This window comes from Triturus cristatus, chromosome 9, assembly GCF_964204655.1.
Source record: "Triturus cristatus chromosome 9, aTriCri1.1, whole genome shotgun sequence".
NCBI classification, from domain to species: domain Eukaryota; kingdom Metazoa; phylum Chordata; class Amphibia; order Caudata; family Salamandridae; genus Triturus; species Triturus cristatus.
In genome coordinates, this window is record NC_140592.1 from 715,011,592 (window position 1) to 715,034,884 (window position 23,293).

The 23,293-nt window shown below is 44.0% G+C and overlaps 2 protein-coding genes across 3 annotated transcripts in view; one reads left to right on the forward strand and one right to left on the reverse strand.

Moving 5' to 3' along the window:
- Window positions 1-7,210, reverse strand: part of DRAP1 (DR1 associated protein 1) — a 463,081-nt gene extending 455,871 nt beyond the window's left edge. Inside the window, exons 1-2 of one of the 2 annotated variants that reach the window (XM_085625886.1) lie at window positions 7,132-7,210; window positions 1,340-1,426 (exon numbers count right to left, since the gene is read on the reverse strand). In XM_085625886.1, coding sequence (XP_085482012.1) covers window positions 1,340-1,381 — 42 coding nt within the window. In that variant the 5' untranslated portion in view covers window positions 1,382-1,426; window positions 7,132-7,210. Of the gene's footprint in view, window positions 1-1,339; window positions 1,427-6,756; window positions 6,865-7,131 lie in introns of those variants that run through there. The other variant, XM_085625884.1, reaches the window with a different exon arrangement.
- An 87-nt stretch (window positions 7,211-7,297) lies between these two features.
- C9H11orf68 (chromosome 9 C11orf68 homolog) overlaps window positions 7,298-23,293 on the forward strand; it is a 44,390-nt gene continuing 28,394 nt past the window's right edge. Inside the window, exon 1 of the mRNA XM_085625883.1 lies at window positions 7,298-7,438. The gene's annotated coding sequence lies outside the window, so the exon portion shown is untranslated. The remainder of the gene's footprint in view (window positions 7,439-23,293) is intronic.

Here is a 23,293-nt window from a genome sequence, read left to right on the forward strand (position 1 = left end):
GTGAAACAAATGTATTTGTACATTTATTTAAAAACATGCTAAAGACACCAATGAAAAGTATATATCTGGATGATGAATTTTTTCGGGTATTTTTACTTTATCTATTACTTAGCCACGAGATAGTAACCAATCATGATTATTGTTGAGTATCCATTTGTAAATAAATACGTCACTCTCTTGCGACACGCTCATGTGAGCAAGGCCACCCAGTTGGCCGAAACGCGTCTTCTCGACCTTTGCACCAAACAGATGAACTAATAAAACGTTACTGCGGCTGCAGTATCAGCTAAAGAAGAAGGTGTCCGTCTCTCTTTTCCAGTGCCGGAAAGCACCTAGAGTGGTATTTGGATATATATATATATATATATATATTCACCAAGATTTTGCTTCTTACTGGATACCCAGGCCCATAGACAGCTGGTGCGTGATGCCGACGAAGCCTCCGGCCGTATTAATCCCAAAGTCATAGAACAGATGACACGCACACTCAGGAGATAACGCCAAGTTACAGGTTTAATTGGTAACGCGTTTCGACAGCAACGGCTGTCTTGATCACACAATTTTCAATAAAGTTTTGAAACCATAAATTGCCAAACAATTGACACAAAAGAAAGTTGTTAGCAGCGTAATTGCTGATCCACTTTAACTAACATCGCGGCCATATTGGAATGGTGAAATATATCGTTCGCACTACTAGTATTACAATGTATATACAAAGCATTCCACTGATTAATCGTGTAGATACTCAAAAATCAACAGAGTTTAGTTCCTCAATATATGTTGTAATATGTGATCTTTGCAAACGTAAATTCTCGCACCAATAGTGGTTCATGTTTAAAGGATTAACTATCATTGATTCAAATATCTGTTCATTCTCTGCGTTGTAGTGCCTTGAGACAAAAGCTAATATATACATTCAAAACAATTTAATGTACCATAGTGGTTCGTTTTGTATAATGTATTTAAAACTTGATAAACTGAGTAAATTTAGTACACCATGGTGGTTATATGTCTTGTCAGGAAATACATATATCAGAACCACTAAAGTCTAGGATGTATAACAAAACAGTTTGCATTAAGTTTCTGATAAAAATTACTGGATATTTTTCTATAATTTGAAAATTCATTTGCTCACTAAATCATGAAACAATAATCACATTTACATATAATATATATATACTGTATGAGGTCACAGATACTCCTACGCATGGCAGATGTGGTAATAATAAGTCCAATTTGGTCAAAGTTGGGCATTTTTATCAATTTAACAATTAGTGAAATAGAGAATACTGTGAATGAAAAAGAAACAGAACAAAAAAGATGAAAAATCTTATCTTACTAAAGTGTAGACCCAAAAGTGGAAAAGAGGGTAGGGACCCATATTGGAATAGCCATCCCAGGATACCGGGAATCCCTTCCTTTCTTCCTGTGATAGAAATGAGAAAGAAAAATGAAGATTAAAAGTAATTCTACTGTGTAATGGATATTTACGCAGATAGAACCAATTAAAAAATTACACTAATATAATGGAATGATACAGTTTACGGGGGAGTATGATCTTAGTCTAGTTTAGAGAAGATGTTAATCTTCATACAAATGGGTACTTAATTCTTCATCAAGGTTATGACCTCCTGGAAATTTAGTTTCGAGGTTCAATATCCATTTGGATTCTTGTTTGCGTAGCTTGAGCACTCTGTTACCTCCTCTAGCATGGTTGTGTACCTGTTCTATGATGAAATAGCTAAGTAACAAGCTATTTGACAGGTGAAATTCCTTGAAGTGTCTAGCTATGGGGTAATGAAAATCTTTTTTGTTTATGGCGCGTAGATGTTCCTGTATCCGTTTTTTTGCCATAAATGTAGTGCTCCCCACATATCTAAGTTTGCATGGGCATTCTAAGACATATATGCTGAACGGGGTGCTACACGTGAGGAATTGATTAATGCGTTTAGGTTTGTCCTGACCAGGTATAGTGAATTCTTGTACCATGTGACTGTTGTAACAGGCTCGGCAGTGCCCACAGGGAAAGAAACCTTTCAAATTATGTTCCCCTCTGGATGGTGTCTGAGTTATGTCATTATGCACTAGAATGTCTCTAAAACTTCGGCTTTTGCGGTAGGTTATACTGGGTCTCTTCTTCATTGTTTGTCCTATAATAGGATCACTTGTGAGAATGTCCCATTTGTCAGCTAATATCTTCTGTACCTGTCTGGAACTATTGTTAAAAGTCAAGATGACTCTAGTTTCTAGATCAGTGAGATCATCATCGGTACAAGTATCTTCACGTGATGTTAGTGTAGATAACCTAGCCCCAGTATTATTTAGCCTCTGCATACAGGCACAGTGCAGTTTATTGTTTACGGCTATGCTGTTTTTTTTGTGAGGCTGTTTCAAAAGCAACAAAAAAGCGGCGCAACATCATTGAGTGATGGAATATTTGCTGCACCTTCCCATTTTTATGTTGCAGATTCTATTGATTTCGGGCATACTTTCCTTTCTGAGCACCCCTCTCTCTTCAAGACATGGATAGAAATGGCACTATAGCAAATGTTAATGTTGTTATTTTTAAACAGAGTTGAACTTGATAGCGCCAAAAATTTGGAGTTTTCTCATGCTGTGTGCTTGTAGCTCACTATGCTTGTTTCCTTATTGTGTTCTGAACGTGTATTATGTCAACATAGGAGGCACACATCTACATGAACTAGAATGCAAAGGGAAGAAAAAACTACTGGAGTACAACAGTTGGAGATGTGGCACTATTCCCCACCTCCCCTCCTCTACCCCAAAACATAGTATTCGATTCTCAGGAAATCTAGTGAAAAAATCTAGAAGTGCTGTCCTTTGTCTCTAGAAGCAATGCTGCTTGGACCTACTTCTATCAGTGTTTGCACAGTAAAACGTGAGAATACCTTCCACAGCAGTTGTAGAAATGGGAGACAAAACAGAATTATAGTACATCTGTAAATGACCATTTAGGTGTCAAACTGAGAGCTAAAAGGAATCTTCGTGAGTTTAGTGCCCGGTGAAGTGGGGTGTTGTTGGTTCATAATAGTGCCCGTTACTTTAGTGCCCAGAGACCATTGTGTGCACGCTTTAAATAGGGGGTACTGGCATTTATAGTGAGATGTAGTGTAGTGCCTTGGGAACTGGAGTCTCATACTGGCTCCTGCCTATCGTCAAACTATTGTTGGATTTTGGGTAACGCATGCAGGGTCAGTAGGAACCTCCTTAGACAGCTATTCATTACTCTGGATCATACCAGATGGCAAAGTGCGATGTGCTAACACAGAAAATAAACAAACTAACTGCATCACATAACCTACTGGAATTGGTCAACCAGAATTTACAAAAGGGAACCACGCCCTGGCAGAAATCCCCAGGTTCCTCAACATTATATATATCCTTTAGTACATGCAATGCATGCATCGAAACAGCAGCAATACTTGTAGTCTTTAAAGTGTCCCCTTTAGGTTTTGCTCAGGCGGCCTTTTCAACTTCTTGGGCAGTTTCCCCACTTAGTGGTGACATCTGAGAAAGACATCCTGGCTGAAGAAACAAAGGAAGGACTTCAACAGACGACTGCTGGCAGGACTAGAGGCGGAGGACAATCGAGCAAAGGTGATGCTGCAATAGGAGCTGTGAAATCAACACATTAAATTCAGTAGCCAAAGAGCATTAAAAAAAAGCATGGGAACTGTAGTGCTTTTACATGCTGTACCAGAGCGGAGAGGTTTGTAGCGGCTGAAGTAACAAGCATTTGCAATGCAATAGGTCTTGCAGTTACACGAGTTAAAGCTATTGGCATTGTAAATGACAATGCCAATAGGCATTGTTATTTGCAATGTCAATAACTCAAACTCGTGTAAATGCGAGACCTAATGCATTGCAAATGCTTGTTTTTGGTTGATCACATTACATCCTGCGACAGCTGCACTGTCCAGCCAGACCTAAAAAGCAAATGAGGAGAAAGCACATATCCTCCTCTCTTCCCCTTCATTCTGGGATTCCCGCAAAATTTACTCAAAGCAGCAGAAAGGTGAAACGTTAAACCAGGCACAAAGGGGGTTAATATGGTAGAGAGGCTAGCCAGCTGTCCTTTACAGGAAATATAGGAGCTAAGCATAACAGCAGTCCACTTATCAGTGGAACGGTCTTTTGACAAATCAAACGGAAACACCCCTATGTTTATAAGTTTCCTATAGGGCCTGCCACAAGAGTTAATTCCGCAGGATTTTTTAGAAGATAGAAACAGCTGAGTGCATGTCAGGACTCTACCACCGTGCCATTTGTTGGGGTGGGCTGCTGTGGCCCGAAAGCATGCTGGGCTACTGGCTCCAGTACACAAGAAAATGAATGCAGCAGTCTACAGTTCTTACACACGTCTAGGTGGACACTGAGGGCGTGGCCACAAAAATGAAGCTGATTGCTGAAGCCCAGTCTCCGTACTTGGGAGAGTGTTTATTTGATGAAATGCCTGGCGTGAGGTGCAACAACTTATAATATGCGAGTATGGGGCGATAAAGACAGGCCGAGTTATGAGATTTTCTACAAGTGACTCAAAGTTTGATTCTTTTTAGAGAATTTCAAAATGATTCCGAAATACAGCTTATTTTTATCATGATTTAACACATCAACCGAAAAAATTCTAAACATGAATTCGGCTATGCGGCTGTGCCTCAACCACGGAAGGTGTGTGTGTACACACCCGGGTAACCACGACGTTCCTGACCTGGGTGAGGTACACGTGTCTGCAACTTCGTGCACCTCACGTTGAAACTTGGTTACGAAAGGCGGGACTAGCTCTGTATGTTTGTTTTTGCTAAGGGCGTAAGTAAATTCCTAACATTTCTCTTTTTTATGCTCTTTTACCTAGGGTTTCGTTCCAGGTTACAACTGCCGCCTCAGCATGTTAACATTTCAGCCTTCACATTTCTGCACGACTTCATCAAACTTGAAACTTGAGGATGGCATAGTTTATTCTGCGTGTCTGTCCCGTAACTTGTGTCCGTCTATACGCCTTTCTGCTGTCAACCCTCGTGCGAGTTTGTCTCTTTACGCATCTTTAAGGTGAACACAGGGATTCCCAGAGTGAGAGACCGTCTGTGGCGCAGCAGTTAGAGCTGAGAACTTGAGAGCTGGGGATCCTTGTTCGAGCCTCTGCGTCGGCACATCCTGCTGATTATGGACAATCTTTCGCCCTGGTCGCCCTAAATGCACTAATTAACGGTATGTGTGTGTGTGAAAGTAATCGCGATCACATCAAAGCGGCCCGCGAAAGTGAAAGCAAACGAGTGCTTTCAGGCCTCCAAATGGTGCGCGCGCCCGGCCGACGCACATGCACTGTATTTGGAGGCCTGAAAAGCCACTGTTTGCACTTCCAAAACTCGCTTACTATAAGTCTCGCCAGAGCAGCGCTAAAGCGCTGTCTCAGCCGAGACCTAAAAAGCATGGTGACCTGCTTTCTGTGCTCAGCTCTGCCGCTCCGAGGCTCTGTAATATTAAAAGTGAAAGCTGTGTGTGATGAAGTGTAGCACAGTGAAGTGGGCGCTGTGCTGTAGCAGCAATATAAAGTGTGGTGGGGCCGCGCTGAGTTTGAAAACAAAACATGGACACTGATGGTATTGCTTGCGGTGTCGGGGAAGTTGTGCACCTACAAGAAAACAATCCTCTCCTAGTTAGAAAAGCTTTATTTCGTTGAATGTGGACGCAAGGAGCCCACGCCCTTTTGTACAGAGGGCACATTGGAAGACCTTGTACTGCGTCTGGCTGTTTAGGATTGGAGCACTTAGGTCACCACAGCCAATCCATGTGCGCTGCACAGAATCGGGACGTGCCTATTGGTTGTCAGGTCCTATGTGCCTTTGCAGTGTATAGAAAGAGAAAGAAGGTAGCGGTCTGAAAGGGTGTGGTGTAACATAAAGAGCAACTGACTTTGGGACTGGGGAACCAGGTTCGAGTTTCTGCATCAGCTCTCCTGTGCCTACAAAAAAAAAACATGCCTATCAGAACAAATACTAAGTGTATTGTATTGGGAAAAGGAAACAAAATTAAGAATGCCCATGCACATCCGTACTGGCAATTACTGAACTTGAATGATAGAAAAGCCCACATCAAAGAAAACAAAGGGGTAAAAGCAAAGATCTCGTGCACATCCGAAGAAAAGCCCACATCAAAGAAAACAAGAGAGTAAAAGTGAAGGTGCTGTGCACGTCGGAGAAAACTAAATACAAGGGTCAGATTGTAAATCCAGAACAGAACAAGTAGATAAAGCGTGCACTCGTGAAACAGGCGCAGCGTTGAGACAGAAACAACAATACATGAGCAAGCTCATTCTACAAAGAAAAAAAGAGTGCAGCATACACAAAATTCAAAAACAAAAGTGGAATCTGACAAGTCCTGTGGCAATACTCCATGGGAGTTAACTTTTGAGAAAAAGGGTGGGATATGCAACAACCATAAGCCACTTAAGGCTCCGGTTTTTTAATGACACCAACAATAACCAATCCAAAGCAGGGGGCAGGCTCCAAGCCCACAGAGTGAATACACCATGGCTCGAAGGGCGTGCGCAAGCCCTGCCTATAGCCTCGACCTAAAAAGAAAGAAAAGGGCTTGTAGTTCAGATTTAAAGATAACCTTTGACGTCACTTAGATACATTTGCGCACAAGCGTCCACCGACCTAATTATTTAGTTTCCGAACATTGACATTATTCCTTTCCATTTTACTAGTCTGCTGCTAATATTACCCCATTGTTTACCATCAACCGCAGGCCTGTCCTCTACTTTCCACCCAAAGCCGACGTTCCTACTCGAGTGCTGATAAAGCTTTCGCCCACCACCAGCCCTTCTGTTTTTCTACGTCGCCTCCTATAACCCCTCCTCTAGGCTGGCCCCTCATCCTTTCTCTCCTCCCCTTTGCCAGCCCTCACAACTCTATGCGATCTCTCAAACTGGCCCTTAACCCGTCTTTTGCTTTATTCCCTTATCATTCAATGTACTGCTCTCTGTCAAAAAGTTGTCCCTCATTTATTTCGACCGCCCTTTCACCGCTCCTCGCCAGGAACATCTCCCACTTTCGGGGCGCACTTAGTTGGTTCTGTTTCACTGCAGTGGTCGCTACCACTCCTCCTCACCTCGCCTACCCCTTTAGTCCCAAGCTTTCGCCATCTCGTGTCTCTGACTCCAGCCCTGTTTCTGTCTTGGTCGCTTTCCCTCCCCCTAGCCCAGCCCTCCAACTGCAATGTCTCTCGCCCGCCCCTTCAACTCTTTCCTCCCACCCCCGGCCCTGCCCTCCCTCTCCCGCCTTTCCTTGCACTGGACGCGGATCTTCCTCCCCGTAAAGTTGCCTTGTTGTGTGGGGCGCGTGGGACTGGGAAGCCGTGACAGCACCCGGGCAACGGCAGCGAAGCCCAGGGGGCGAGCGTCGCAGTTCACGGAGAGGTGAGGAGCTATCGGCCCAAGGGTAGATAGAGGCCTGGCGGCGCGGGGAGAAGGTGGCCCGGGAAAGGCTGAGATAAGCCGGGCCTGGTGCAAGGGAGAATATCCCTACCGGAGGATGCGGGGTAGACGATTAGAGGGAGGAACCTGGCCACGGCAGAGAGGGCGCAGGCAAAATGGAGAGGAAGATGACCATGATCTATAAGTAATAATAGAGAACGAAGTATGAGCCTGCCGGAGAGGACTGGGGTCAGGGCGTGGGGAGTGTAAGCGGAGACCATGGGAGAGAAAGGTCATGGGCGTGGAGAGAAACGCGTGATAGAAAAGGCGTATTTATTTATTAATGCAAATTTATGGAGCACAGGTAATACCGGAAGGTTGCTGTACATAAAGATTGGAACGTTGCATACGGAAATTAATTTACACAGGCATTTTATATGGAGTAGAAAAGTACAAATTTACACAGGTTTTATATAATGTAAGAGGAGAAAAACAAGCATAATCATAGCACAGTGAATCCAATTAGCATTAATCCATGGAAATCTTGTGAACAAGTGAGAGCAGAAGATGGTGCTCAAGTGAGAATTAAGTGTAAAAAATAAGATAACGAAAACAGGCAGCGAAGATCCATCAGGTTGTCATGGTGGAGCAGTAGGTCACTGGGCAGAGAAACTCGGAAAGGGCATGTGAGGAAGTAGGGAATCTCAGTCAGGTTCTGGCTTTTAGCCACAAGTTCAAAGTGCCAAGAAGAAGCAGTCCAGAAGGAATCTAGCCATAATTAGAAGTATCTTTGGAGAAGGGCTTGCAGTTCTGCCTTGAATGTAGGCAACACATTAGTAGTTCATAGGCCCGGAGGCTGAGTTTCAGACTGTGATCTCTGTACCCAACAAGCATTGGCAAAGCCAATAGGTCTTGTCAATCCGAGAGCTACAGACGTTGGCAATGTAAATGCATTTGTACAGTCCTGTGTTGTTTTTATTGAGATGCACAAATGCATTACCATTGCCAGTGCCTGGGGCTGCCACTCGCATTCACCTTGAGTGACTGTACATACGTTGCAACATTTTCAAGGTGGGAGAATCTTTAAAAAAAACGAAGGAATGTAGTTTACCCAATGGTTTATATTGAAGGATTGGAGCATTAGCGTGACTCCTGGCAGTGGACACAATGCTCGTCTAAGCTGGCGATTCCTCCATGAGCCAACATCATGGGGCAAATAATGGGGGAACATCGTGGAAGATGTCAGAGTAGACCAGGGGTAACTGAGGAAAAAAATGTGTCCCAGTCATGCATACAGAGGGCGCTGTGCACCAAGTCAATGCAAGCGATATAAATGGAAATATGGACGTTGTGGAACTTACTATTCAGAGTACCTGTGCAGGTACTAAATACCCGCTCACGTAAAGCACTGGTCAAGGCAGGGGTGGCAAACGAAGGGCCAGATGACAAGCCCTGACTGGAGGGAGCTGAGAACAGGGGGGATCGAAAACTTGAGTGGGGTACAATGGTGAGAAGTAGGTGGCTGATAGTGGGAGAACAAACTCACGACCCACCATCTATTTAAGTCCTGCTAATACAGAACGCACATATATACATAAGCATCTACTAAAACCTGTGGAGTAGTTTCAAAACTCGCTCTAGATCGTAATCCTAGAAATGATATATTCTAGCTCAGCGCACAAGAATATCAAAATATACTGTGGAAAAGAGCCTTGAGTGGCAAAGCAGAGCGGTCGTGAAAAGCACTGGAAACAACGTGAAAAGCGCTGTTAAAGAACAATAACAAGCATTGGCATAGCCAATAGGTCTCGTCTTTGGGACCTTATAAGTGTTTAGCCATGCAACAGTTGCATAACTAAATACTTATAAGGTCCCAAAAGCGAGACCTATCGGCAATGCAAAGCGGCCGTGCGGCCGCGAAAGTGCTCCCGATCGTGATCAAACATCAAAGCGGCCGCAAAAGTGAAAGTAATCGCGGTAAAGCGCGGCGCCCGCGCACATGCACTGTAGCTCTAGGCTGGCCTGGTAGCACTTTTTGGAGCCCTCTCAATAAGTCTCGCCAGACCAGCGCATGCGCTGGGTCAGGCGAGACCTAAAAAAAAAGTAGTGCAGAAATAATGTCCTAAATTGGCCTCTGTGTAGGTCCAGGAGTAGTTGAGCAGGTGGCTTGGGGAGGGCAAAACACAGAAGAGGCATGACTTATACATGCCCTTGACAAGTGCGGAGAAGGAAAAATAGAGCAGCGAGGCTTCCAGCAAATGGGAAGCCTATAGGTGAGCTGTGTGCCCAGAAGCAGATACAACATGTATTGCTTCGAGACGGCACATGTGCAGCGTGTAGACCAGAGACCAAAATAGGGCTGTTTAAATGCATGTTCCTCTCTGAAAGTCAGTTTTTTAAGAAGCAGTGTGCTGGGATTGCATGTGAACCTGAGCATGCCAGATATCTTAACTTCGATGCGAAGTGCTGTGGAATAGAGATGTGTAGGGCTTTATGAGTGATGAAGGCGTTTCATATATAGCTATTGCTGCAATGGGAAGCTATTGGAGAATTTGAAGTACTGTGGTGATGCTTTTTAACAGCAGAATCGAAGCACGCTGCAGCATGGAGCACAGCTTTCGAGGGAGAAAGGTATGTTTTGGGCAGTCCGGTCAGGAGAGTGTTGCAATACTCAATCCTAGATGGCACCAGTGATTGGGCAAGAGTCTTAAGATCTTGTTCAGGGACGAAACTGCATATGCCTAGGGCACACACCGTTGAAAGTGTGCATTCCTAGCAATAGTGTTTGTAAGAAAGTGGACTATTATTTGGGGTGGGCAGTTGCCCACCGCAAGGAATAGTGACACTAACTTTGCAGGATGAATCCCAAGGTCCCTCAATTATATCTTAAGGATTTGTGGGGCCCTGGGCAATATGTATGTTGTGGTCCTCAGTTTGGAATAACTTTAAATAATCACCCCCCTTTTGGCTCATTCAAGGCCTCATGATTTTAAACAATCTTGAATTACTTGTTAAACCTTCAGAAATGGGTTCAACGCAAAAACAGTAGAAAGAAAGTTCAAGCTTCCTGATTTCTGCCAGCCAAAAGTACCAAAAGAAATCATGAATACACCTTGAAAAAGCCTTTCCTTTTTGATTTGTATATGTGTATACAAGCGAGCCGAAACGCGTAATGGCGACTGGTAAGGGGCAATAAATCGTTTCTGCACCAATTCCAGGTCCGTGTCCGTCTTTGGGGAAGTTCCAGTAAGATACGGAAGATTGTGATATATATATCTATCTATAAATATGTGTGTGTGTATATATATATATGTGTGTGTGTGTGTGTGTGTGTGTGTGTGTGTATATATATATATATATATATATATATATATATATATATATATATATATATATATATAACATTTTTTTACTTCCAACAGTATAATGGTCTATGAAATTTAGTGTATAACCTGCTTGTTACTTCTATTTTGGGAAAACATGCTTTGGGTGACTTTTTAGATGTTAAGCGGACTAGAGGATAATATTAAAATAAGACGTGCACATAGCACTTGAAATTGTAGCTCCAGTTGCCGGATATTTGTAATCACATATATACCCTCCTTTACTACTGTGCTCTTGCTGCAACAATGAAAATCAAAAGACTGCTTTAACTATTATCACCATCCTATTAAAACTCTTAACAACTTTCTCCTAATTTCTCTTCCCCTGCCTTGTCACTTCTCTCCCATTTATATTTGTTCACCTCTCATGCTAGACAGATAGCTGTGACCATGCTGAGAGAGAGAAATGGGATGGGGCAGGATACAGAAGACGAACATAGACCTAAAAAGAACGGTATATCAAGAGACGTGAATTAGATGAAGAAAGTATGTAAATTACAAAAATTGAGGTAGCCAGAAGGAAAGATAAAGAGGTAGAAATAGGAAGATTTAGGTAGAGAAAGGCAGAGGTAAATTTTAGAGTGAGGCAGAGAGGTAGATGGAGATGGGGAGAAAGAAATGTAGAGAGAGGCAAATGAGTACAGTACTACAAGCAGTGAGGTAAAGAGGGAGGTAATGTAGAAAAAGATGAATTAGAGAGATAAAGGCAGTGAGAGTCAGAAGAGTAAAAAACAAAGATGCAAGATACAGCGAAAAATGAGACGAGGTATAGAAAAACAGGTCAATTAAAGAACGTAGTGGGGGAAAGAGAAAAGTAGAGAGAGTGGTGAAGGTTATAAAAAGAGTAAGTTGAGAGACATTCATGAAATAGAGTAGGAGAGACAACATTTATACAAAGATGAAGAGTTGTGCCAGGAAGAGATGCTGAGTGGAGAGGGTGGGTGAAAAAGAAAATAGAGAAGGAGGTCCAGAGAGAGATGTATTTGTGTGAGAGTTACTAGCAGAAAGAGAGGAGCTGACTATAGAGAATAAGGATTAAGGAAACAGTTGGCCAGAAAAGAAGTAATATATTTAGAGAGGTGAAAGAAAGGGAACATGGGTAGAGCAGGAGAAATCGGAGGTGGAAAAGGTGAGGTTATGAACTAATGGTGAAGCAAATTGTGAGATTATGTAGTGAGAGAGCGGTAGTGTAGTAAAGGAGATATGAGGTAGACGGAAACATTGGATATAGAGATGAGGGGGAGAGGTGAGGGAGAGAAAGATCTGAGAGAGGTAAGGTAGTAGAGACATGGGGAGAGAGAGGTGAAGTGTAGATGAGGTTGTTTGAGAAGTGAAGTAGATGGAGGATAGATACAAGGAGGTCAAATAGGTGAAGAGCATCCTGGGACAGAGAGATGGATGAGGAAGCGTTACATGGGTTGCAGGGTGATTTGAAATAGTCACAATGAAAAACAAGACACTGACTCCTCTTGGTAATGCATAGATAGTTCTTTACCGACTGTCGTGAATGGGAGAAAGACCCTTCTTACACACAGGCAGGCTGCTGGGCTCGCTCTCAAGTTGCTGCTTAGAGGTAGCTCTTTTTATACACAATTTGCACAATGGTTTATTACAAACTGCAAATAATAATTGCAGGTTATAGATGGAAGATGGAAAAACACTCAAAGAACTATGACCCCCTACTACCCCAAACTCTGACCTAATCCATTCTTTATTGCACTTTCAACAGTGCTGGTAATGAAGCATTCTTCTACTCGTGAATGCATGTCTATTCGTGATAAATGTAATTTTAGTGGAGTGGGTGCTGGTATCATTGTGTGCCTAAGACCTCAGTGTGCTCTAGGCTAATTGGATTTCCTGCACCCATTGTCAATCTTGAAGAAACACACCTTACTCATTTCGGATTATTCTGCCCCGTATAGGCTGTCCGCATCTACGTTCTCAGTCTTGAGAAAGACCCAACGTGACGCTTGAACTGAGCACACCTTTGGGTCAAAACGTCGATGCTCCATTAGACCATGTCCACCAGTTTACTCATTCCAAGGCCAAAACATTTGTTGTTAGGGTCTTTGAAGAGAAACGTGTGATATAGAATTGTGAAAGGACAGATCCTGATTGAATTATTGGATACATATGTGTCATTTCTATGTCTGTTCATTTCATTCTTCACTTATAATATCACTTTGTCACTTCATTTCACTTGACTCACTTAAGTCACTTTGTGTTAATATTGATGAAATTATTTTTGTGACAGCCATATATATAAATATATTTTTTCATAAAGTACAAAGTTATAAATAATTGGTTTTTCTTCTCTTGTTGGGTTTTGTCCAAAAGTAGACAAATAATTCTTTTTGTGACATTATTTGTTAATGAGATACTGAGCAATTGATCTACCTGACAGTACCGACTCCAGATTTACCTATAATCTATTTGGAAGCACGAATTGCATGTAGATGATCCCATTTGCTAAAACCATAAATATTTTCATGCTTGCTAAACACTAGTTGGCTTTTAACTGAAACCCTTTCAAGTTACTTATTCCAGTGTGTCTTCAAGTGCGCTTTTCACCGTACTCTTTTCAGCACAAAACTTGGTCCGAAACTGTTTTTTAACCACATACAGCAATGTGTGTTCTACTCTATTTTGTTGTGCTATGTTCTCTTGTTTTACAGTTTGTGTGTTTTATATTTTCTGTGGTGTGTTCATATTTTACATTTTCTACAACATTCCCCCTTCTAGTTGCTATTTCAACTACTTCATTTAGATCCTTGTCTCTGCTTGGCACTAGGTGATACAAATTGCCCTGGGAATCTATTACTTACGATGGTGTCCCAACTGGAAACATCCCTCCCACCTTAGCATTTGTTCTCCTAGTACATACTAGGATTAACTGTACAACACCATATATTAGCAATAAGACCACAATTGTTGGCAACAAGGGTCCCAAGAGTCCCGATATCCGGGACAGCAGTGATAAAAACCAACCACTAAACCAACTATTTGGGACACCTCCTTCATTTTTTTTAAACACATTTTTATTAAGCATGTCATTAGCAAGACTAACGGTTTTTACAAATATCATTTAAGTTAGGATCATACTATTTTGCAACTCGCACTCTTCTATTAACAATATTGTTACCACCTATGTCTTGACATTAGTGCTTTTGCGATCTCTCCACTACATTAAATACCCCCGCCTCCCTACTCCCTCAGTACCCCATCCTAACCCTTCTGAAAATACCATTTTGATCACATTCGCCTTGTCAAAGGCCATATTACAACCCAGCCAAACGTCTCACATAAACTATTGAACTCCACCTCTCCTCCCCACCCAGGCGTGTCATAGATTGTAGTCTTCCTATGTTCTCTAACTGTGAAGGATGCCCAGGCTCCCTACATCCGTAATGTTGTATTTCGCTCATATGGCCGTAGAAGGTAGAGAGGTCCCTGCCTCCCATTCAGTTTCTTACTGGCTCAAGACTGCAAGGTCAAGGATTATGTATTGGGGCACCTCCTTCATCTACCATTTTCTTTTGTAGGTTAGGCAATGTTTGTATAACCTCTGATAAAGTTCCATTGTCTGCATCATTTGCTGGGATAAACGTGCAGCAAGCTGTCCCAATTTTCTTGCATACCCCTCCTTGCATGGATGTAATAAGGTGAAGTACATAACCGTGCTGCAGTACTCTTTCTTTTGGCACACAGTTCTTCCTATATGGCTTTAAAACCATTATTTGTGGTGTTAAGGACTTTGAGCATTTCCCACTGTGTAAGTTGCAGCTATCGAGCTGTTGCTTTAGCTTTAACAAACGGTAGAATGCTCCCAAAGAATATTTTGGCTTCAGTGAACAGGTGGTACTCTTGGGGAACATCATTCCAAGTGTTTGTTTCATAGTACTCTCCAGTTCTCTTCTTTTGGCTATGGTATAGCAAGGTTGTTGGATTGCGCACGGGGTGCTCATGCAAAGCAGATATATTGATTCCAGGAATTACTAAAACTGGAGTGGGCAAGGTCACCGAGCAGATTCCACCCCAGTGTGGTGGTAACTGGATAGTCAGCAGTTTTCTGCACAGCCAGTAAAAATCCATGAGGCTGGAGGTGTCCCCCTGCACGTCTGAGTTGTGAATTGTGGTCTTACAGCCAATATTCTGGACTACATGAACAGTGCCATTTCCTCTGAAACCTATAGAAACAGAAATTATTCTCAAGACAGTCTGAGGACTGATTGTGCTATCTACCCAAGTGTTAAGTGAAATATTTTCATCCCAAATATGTGTACATTTTTTAATTGCATTCCTAATAACATCAGTGCCATTCCATGACGATATAGCCATACTGGAAAATTCAATATTGGGATGCCATTGATAACGGGCGAAGATTAACCCGGTGACGCTAAATCCTGGCCTATCAACACAACCTGGGGGTAAGGGATTTACGAAATTGTTGTTACACTCGTTGGGTGGGCGTGTTACTCTTAAAAATACGAAATCTAGGACCCCCGGGTCCAATCTACAGTGGTAGGACAGCCTATCTTTCTCTTATGTGATATTTCCTTCACAATGTCCTGTCTGTCTGTGAGAATGTATAACACTTCTGGTAATGACTCATTCTTAGTGGCATTCACTAAAAGCGCACTACTCTAACGTGTCAACTGCATTTGGGCCTTAATCCTACACAAGTAGAGATGTAATAAACATTGAGCTGTATTTGAGGGTACTTTTTCCCCTTGAGTGCAGCATATCTGATCCAGTTGCATGAGTAATTAGGGAACACACAAAACAGGATTTGTTAGTGTTTTCTGAACTTATTTCGGACATATGCTGATTCCACATAATATGTGACCGTATGGCATTACGGGTCACATTAGAGAGCTCTCTACGTACATGAAAAACATTAAAGCTAAAGGGTGCGTTGCTATAGAAGAGCAGAAAAGATAAAACCAAGAGACAAAAAAGCATAAAAACCAGAATGCATATCTTGTGCGCCGTCTTTTAAAAAAGTAGTCCAAAGGTTGAGGTGTATGGGGGTATTTTTATGCTGGCACTCTTCATCCGGCCTCTTGTTTCATTTAAATTCTCTATGATGTTTGGCGAGGTCCTGGATTTAGGAGAACATAGGTGTGGTGAAACCGTGGTCACTGTGTAAGGGCTGTCAAATCAACTTTCCTGCCATTTTCAGACAACGTTTTCACAAATACTTGGTCCTCTATGTGCACAGCTGAGAGTTCGACCTCAGCGGTGGCGGGCTTCTCCTTAGTTAGCTGTTAAGGAATTAATCTTGCACATTTCATCAGTTCACAAAGGTACATAAGCATCTCATCTTTCAGATTCTCCGCAGAGCGTTCTTCCTGTACATTATGTCTAGTGGCAGGGACCGAGTATTCACGGATTCTCCTGTCACTATTTGATGGGGTGTCAAGTGATGGTCAGATCTTGGTGTATTCCTAAGGGAAACAAGCATTTGCAATGCAACAGGTCTCGCATTTACCTGAGCATGAGCTATTGGCATTGTAAATAAAAAGGCCTTTTATTTATGTTTTGGTTTTTGAAATATAAATAAAACGCATTGTCATTTACAATGCTAATAGCTTAAACTCGCGTAAATGTGAGACATATTGTATTGCAAATGCTTGTTGTTACCAGTCATTGGTACATGCTTTTTCATCCTTGCCTCATCTGTCGACGTTCCATTTATAACCAAAAATTATTCCACCAGTTTATCTACTCATGTTCTGTATTTTCTGTTAACTTAGCTATCTGACACATGCTGGTGATCCAACATCCTTAAAATTATTAGCTGATTTTGCTTCAACCACAACCATAAATGTTTTCTTAATGAGCATTACTAACCCTAATGCTGCCTAGGCGAGACCTAAAAAAATATGTTTTGTGGTGCTAAGAAAGCAGTTTATATTCACTTTATGCTGTGTAAAAAGCATATTTGAGGAAGGTTGTTAGCAATGTATGGTTTACTACATTTTGGAAATCAAGCATTGGTTTTGTAGCCATAAATACAAATTAGAGACTGAATATTTTTTACATTTTGCATTTTTTCCATCAGGGAGCAATCACAAGGAGGCAGTGCCACCTATCGCACCACCATAAGTTTAAGATGTGGTTATAAATATATGTATCTCGGGAAAAAGAGTGTGTGTGTGTGTGTGTGCGAGAGAGAGAGAAAGAGCGAAAGAAAGAGAGAGGGGGAGGGAGAGAGGGAGAGAGAGAGGGACAGAAAAAGTGAGAGGGATAGAAAGAGATGGAGAGAAGAGGGAGGGAGAGAGAGAGAGGGGAGAGAGATAAAGAGAGAGAGGGGGAGAGAGAGAGTAGAGCGAGAGGGAACGAAAGAGAGAGAAAGAGAGAGGGAGAGAGATAGAGGGGGAGAGAGAAAGGGAGAGAGAGAGGGAAAGAGAGAGGGGGAAAGAAAGCTAGAGTGGGAGAGAGAAATAGAGAGAGAGAAAGAGAAACAGAATGAGAGAGGGAATGAAAGAGAGGGGAGAGAGAGGGAGAGAAAGAGAGGGAGAGGGAGGGAGAGAGGGGGAGGGAGAGAGAGAGAGAGAGAGGGACAGAGAAAGAGAAAAAGAGAGGGAGAAAGGGAGAGAGAGGGAGAGAAAGAGAGAGTGAAAGAGAGAGGGAGGGAGAGGGGAGGAGAGAGACAAAGCACAGTGGGACAGCAAGAAAGATGGAGAAAAGTCATCATGGAAGAAGCGAGGGGGGAGAGAGAGAAAGAGTGGGAGAGAGAAAGAAAGAGAGAGGGAAGGAAAGAGAGAGAGAGAGAGAAACTGACAGGGAAAGAAGAGGGAGAGAGAGAGGGGTAGAGAGAGAGCGAGAGAGAGAGGAGAGCTAGAGGGAAAGAAAGAGAGAGAAATGAAGAAAGAGAGTGAGAGAGAGAGAGGGGGAGAGAGAAAGAGAGGGAAAGAAAGAGAGAGGGAGCGAGAGAGAGAGACAGACAAAGGGAGAGAGAGAGAGACAGAGAGAGAGAGCGCAGTGGGACTGCAAGAAAGAAGGGGAAAAGTTATCATGGAAGAAGAGGCTGAGATAGGCAAAGAGAATGAAAGGTAATAAAAGTGGAGAGAGAATGGCGGGAAAAAAAGATTTGCCTATTAGCTGAAAATATAGACTAGCATGCCAAAGACATGAGACAAAAAAAAGTACTAACAAAAAAAGACAACAGTAATAATAAGTAAAATAATAACGCCAATACAATAATTATAGGACTGCAATAGTTATTATTGATATTAATAATGATAACTATAAGAAGGATTTAATGTTGATACCACTATAAGTAAAGCTATTTTATCTTTCTATTTATTATTTTACTGTTTTAGTGAAATGGTCTAATTCTTAGATATGAATGGATTCAGGTGTGATATAATTATTGAACGTGAGGGGCGCCTTAAACTATTGTGAAATCAGGCTGGTTATCTAAACAAGTGTTCATTTCTGTTTATGGCTTCATCAGTGTCACAGTAGGGTCAATATTGCATTCGTCTCGGAGCCGGTGTGCCGATGTTTAATACTGGCACTGCCCACTGTGTAAGCAGTAGTGCCATATGTGGTATCCATGGCTTTAAGGCACCGCGTCAATGTGAAATTCATATTTAAAAGCAAGTAAGAGGCTGGCACACACATCACTGCACATGCATAATCCCTTCCAGAAGCCGTGTGCCCTGCTCGGTGGGTGCGACCACCGTGCACAAAGGCCGTAGATGTCCCTCGGGCTGGGGGATGCCACGCAGGGTTGGTACAGCGCACTCTGGGCTTTGATGCTGTGCCTGCCAGCCCCCTCACATGCCAGGCCTACTCTGCGGGGGTGAGCCAGCTGCACGGGGCCTGGGGTGTGGGCAAACATATGCTCCATTTGGGAAGGCTAGGCCCCGGCCCGGGGTAGCTTGCTCTGCAAAGGGGGCTGGACTCTGATTATAGGCAAATTTGTTTACGTCTTTGATGTCCACTGCCAGTGACAGCGCTGTGCTATGTCCTGTTTTACTAGGAAACATTTAGGTCTACAGCTCGAGTAGGGGCATCTAAGTATACGTGAGTGGTTCCGGAGCGAAGATAACAAGCATTGGCAAGGTTAAGTTTCAGATTGCCGATGTCCGACATTTGTGTCTGCCAATGTGCAGTACGCCTCGGCGGGCTTCTCCCTACCTGAGCAGGGAGATGGTGGAGGCCTGCTCGCAGAATGGGCGGACCACCGGAGGACTGCTTCTGCTGTGTTTGTGTTCGGAGGGTGGAGGGCGGCTGATAATGGAACAGAAAGCCATTGATTAAAACAGCGCGTGTGGGCTTGAAGTCAAAGCAGTGCACTTCATAAATATACAAGGAAGTTAACCGCGAAGTGACAGAATCTTGCCAAATTGCATAACGGGAGCTTGTTAAAGTGCGGCCGCGAAAGTGAAAGTGATCAAACATCAAAGCGGCCGCGAAAGTGAAAGACAACGAGTGCTTTCAGGCTGCCAAATGGTGCGCGCGCCCGGAGCACATGCACTGTAGTTGGCGGCCTGAAAGCACTCGTTTGCACTTCCAAAAGTGCTTACTATAAGTCTCGCCAGAGCAGCGCTAAAGCGCTGTCTCAGGCGAGACCTAAAAAGTGCTATTGGTAGGCAATACAGCCATTTGTTGTGCAATGTAGCACAAGACTTACAGATTTTACTCTTCAAGAGATCCATTCAGACGCTCAACAATACCATTACTTTGAAGGTGGTACATAGAGGACAGTATATTTTTTTTATCCCTAACCGTGTTGTGATATGCACAAAAATTGTGTTCATCAAATTGGTGCCATTGTCAGATCTTATCACTTCTGGAATTCCCTATTGTGGAATTAATTCACGAACTAGGAATGTAGCTGCTGCTTTAGCATCATAATGGACTCATGGCCCCGCTTCAATCCAGCAGGAAAAACGGCAGACCACAATTATGAAGTACCTGTAGTTACTGCATCTATCTATCATATCTATAGAGTCCATATGAAGGCATTTAAAGGGACCTTGTGGTTGTGGAATGGTAGAATTTATTACTTTCAATGTGGGGTTAGGGGAGAATTGCTGACAGAAATGCAGTATTGAACGTACATGGTAAGTGTTTCGTGTAAATTGAGAACAAATCAGTCTTGTTTTATTTGCATAGACATATAAGTTCTTGAGGTATGGGCTGATAACCGCAGCTGGTCAAGAGCTATTGTAAGCAAAGTCTGTGGCATCATTGGTTTACCTGTGGATAGCTGTCAATACATTAGTTCATCCCTTGACTGGGTGCATCCTCTATCCTCGCATAACTGTTTTTCCTGAAGGTGCAGCCTCTTGCAGTTTTCTGAGATGTAACCGTGCTGTCTCAGCATAATGAGGTGTGTCACTGTCTGTGGTCGTATTGGACTCACTCAGGCAGTGAGTCTACTCAGGCAGTGAGTGTCATGTTCCCACTCGCTCACCTCCCGAAGACCGGCAATCAGGCATTCTCCTCACCTCCCGAAGACCGGCAATCAGGCATTCACCTCACGGAACGAGACTCCTCCCATCTGTTTCCGCCTGACAGGGTTGCAGTCTAGTCATTCGAAGACACGCAACTGATGCCCCCGGCACTTCCGGATGTTTCTGCATTTGAACGCGGAAGACGCCCACCTCGGCGCTTCGGATACTGTTCCAGAGCTTCGCAGGCACGCAGGAGCGTAAGCGAAGGCTCTACCTGCAACCGGACATTCCGTCCGGACCGCGCAAGGGCGCCTAAAGAACCTACTTTGGTGACTCGTGCGGAGGCACGGAGTCACGATTGCACTCGCCCTTCAATTCAGTGCACAAGCACTGAATACTCGCTTTCAGCGACTCGTGCGACGGCGCGAGGTCGCATTTACCTGAGCCCCGTCCCACAGTGCCGTAGCGCTGTAAACCTGCCTTGGCGACTCGTGCGACGGCACAGTCGCATTTCCTTTGCCCGCATCACAGCGCAGGAGCGCTTAACCCTTACTTTGGCGACTCGTGCGACCGCACGAAGTCGCAATCACTTTTTGCACAGCATCACAGCGCAGGAGCGCTTAACCCTTGCTTTGGCGACTCGTGCGACGGCACGAAGTCGCAATCATTTTTTGCACCGCATCACAGCGCAGGAGCGCTAACTCTTGCTTTGGCGACCCGTGCGACGGCATGAAGTCGCATTTACTTTGCCCCGCACCTAAGCACAGGAGCGCTTGAGCCCTTCCAAAGCTGCTCTTACATCAGCACGAAGTCGCACTGGTGCCATTTCTTCACCTCATCGCAGGAGCACTTACATTCAGGTAACCACTTGGGGATTCCTGTTGCCTGTTCCCTGTATCTACCCACTGTAACTGGTGCATGTGTCTGCTCCCATTGTAACCCGCGCAGTTATTACACCTGCCTCCTCTCTCACCATTAGGTGGTGTCGACACACGACCCGGAAAACCACGGAGGGTGCCCCACCACGACATCCACTATATCGCTCCCTTCCACTTCCTGGCAGCCTCTCCCGGTTCCCTCTTTGACCTGGTTAGTGTACTTGCTTCATCCAGTAGGAGAAGGGCGCAGGAGGGGGTTGTCAATGTCGTCCCCGTGGGATCTCTCCACAAACCAGAGGTAAGAATTGTGGGGACCTGACAGTGAGGCAGTTTGAACCACCAGAACAGGGACATGTTGTGAACCTGATGTCACAGGCATGGCTGTGCGCCCAGCTGCATCTTTAGCTGCCCAATCTGCTAGTGCATTACCCTGGGGCACAAAATCCTGTCCACTTGTATCTTCTGCACATTTCACAATGAAGGGTATGCTCAGATGTGAGTCCCGTGCTCTCCATGCCACTGGAATCAAGCTATCCTGGCTGACGAGGGCTGAAAGCCCGAAACCGGTCCTAGGATGCTTGTTTCCAGTCCAGGGAGGACCTGGCTTGGCAGGCAGTTCGGGCTGGACTGTTCCCATGGGGCACAGGGTCAAGACTGATTTGCATATGGCTGGGTTCAAACTGGAATGGCACGGTGAGCAAAAAAACGATGGATTTAGGCCCAGATCTCTGTACTGGGGTGAATGTATGACATTGTTCTGCATTCTGTCCATCAATTGTTGTTTTTGCAAGTGCATTACCCTGGGGCACAAAATCCTGTCCACTTGTATCTTCTGCACATTTCACAACTGCCACTGCGTTTGGTAATGCAAGTGCTTGTATTAGCACCTCTAAGAGGTTTATATGCATAACAGGATTTCCGTCTGACTTGAGGAAACCTCTCCTGGCCCACCTCATGATGCTGGAATGCACAGTGGTTGTCACATAAGCCGAAGCTGAATAAATTGTATTTACTTCTCCTAGCTTAAGAGCCGCTTTTAATTTTTTTTTAAAAAACAGATTTTATTGATCCATTTTCAAAAACATCGGAGCAGTTCATTAATGTTCAACATAGCATTCATTATGTACTTGCTTGACAGCCTATCCAACAATTACTCATCCAAGTGCTTCATAGTCGTAGCTCATGTTAGATCCATACCCCTTGTTCCCCTCACACCCCCTGAGAGTCGCTAATGTGGTGATTGTATCCTGGGTGTAGAGATGCAGCTATAGCCAGTTTAGGCGCATTCCTAGTATGCCGTCCCACTAATATGTGTATGGCTGTGAGATCTGTTTGACATGATAGTCATCCGAGCAATATTGGTTCTGGCTGTGCTCCTATATTGGGGAACGGGCCCTTCACATTTGCCCCCTCTTCGTCGTCCTGGACCCCCTACACCACGTGCTCTAGGTCATGCATGAGGGTCTCCCAGACTGTGACCACCTCGATATGCCGCAAGCCCCTTTTGGCCTCCCTCATCAATATTCGTCCTTCACATCCTGCCCATTTTAGGAGTTCTCTTCACCAGGCAATCAGATTAGTGCCTCTCGGGGCTTCCCAGTTTGTGGTTATCTCGCACTTTGCCAGCATGAAGGCCAGGTCCTGGAACGTACTGGTAACTTTTAGTTTTAGCCGTGTGGGGAAACCATCCCAATAGCAGCGAGCAGGGAATCTCTCTATCAACGACCTCCCTCACAAGCTGTACCACCCCCTCCCAGTATCCTCGCAAGCTGGTGTAGGACCAAAACATATGCATAATGTGGGCTTGTGCTTCGCCGCATCGCGAGCAAGTTGCCTTCTCCGCCTTGAAGTATCGAAGTATTCGCTCAGGCGTCAGGCTCTGTGGAAGACATAGTAATTTATCAGTTTGAAACGTGCATTTCTGGATATCTTGGGTATTCTAGCTAAGATATTGTCCCAGTCCTTCGCAGGGATTGGGATATCTAAGTCCTTTTCCCACTGGAGGCGAAGGACTTCCAGCGGGCGCAGCCCGTCCATCTGAAGCGCTCTACATAGGCAGGATATTGCTTTGATGACACCCGCCGACAGGACCATATAGTAACAGCTCTGTTGTAGTTGGGGCTCTGTGGATTCCGTCCTCTAGTGTTTGCGGATTGCCGCTGTGTAGCAAAAAGTGTCCCAGAG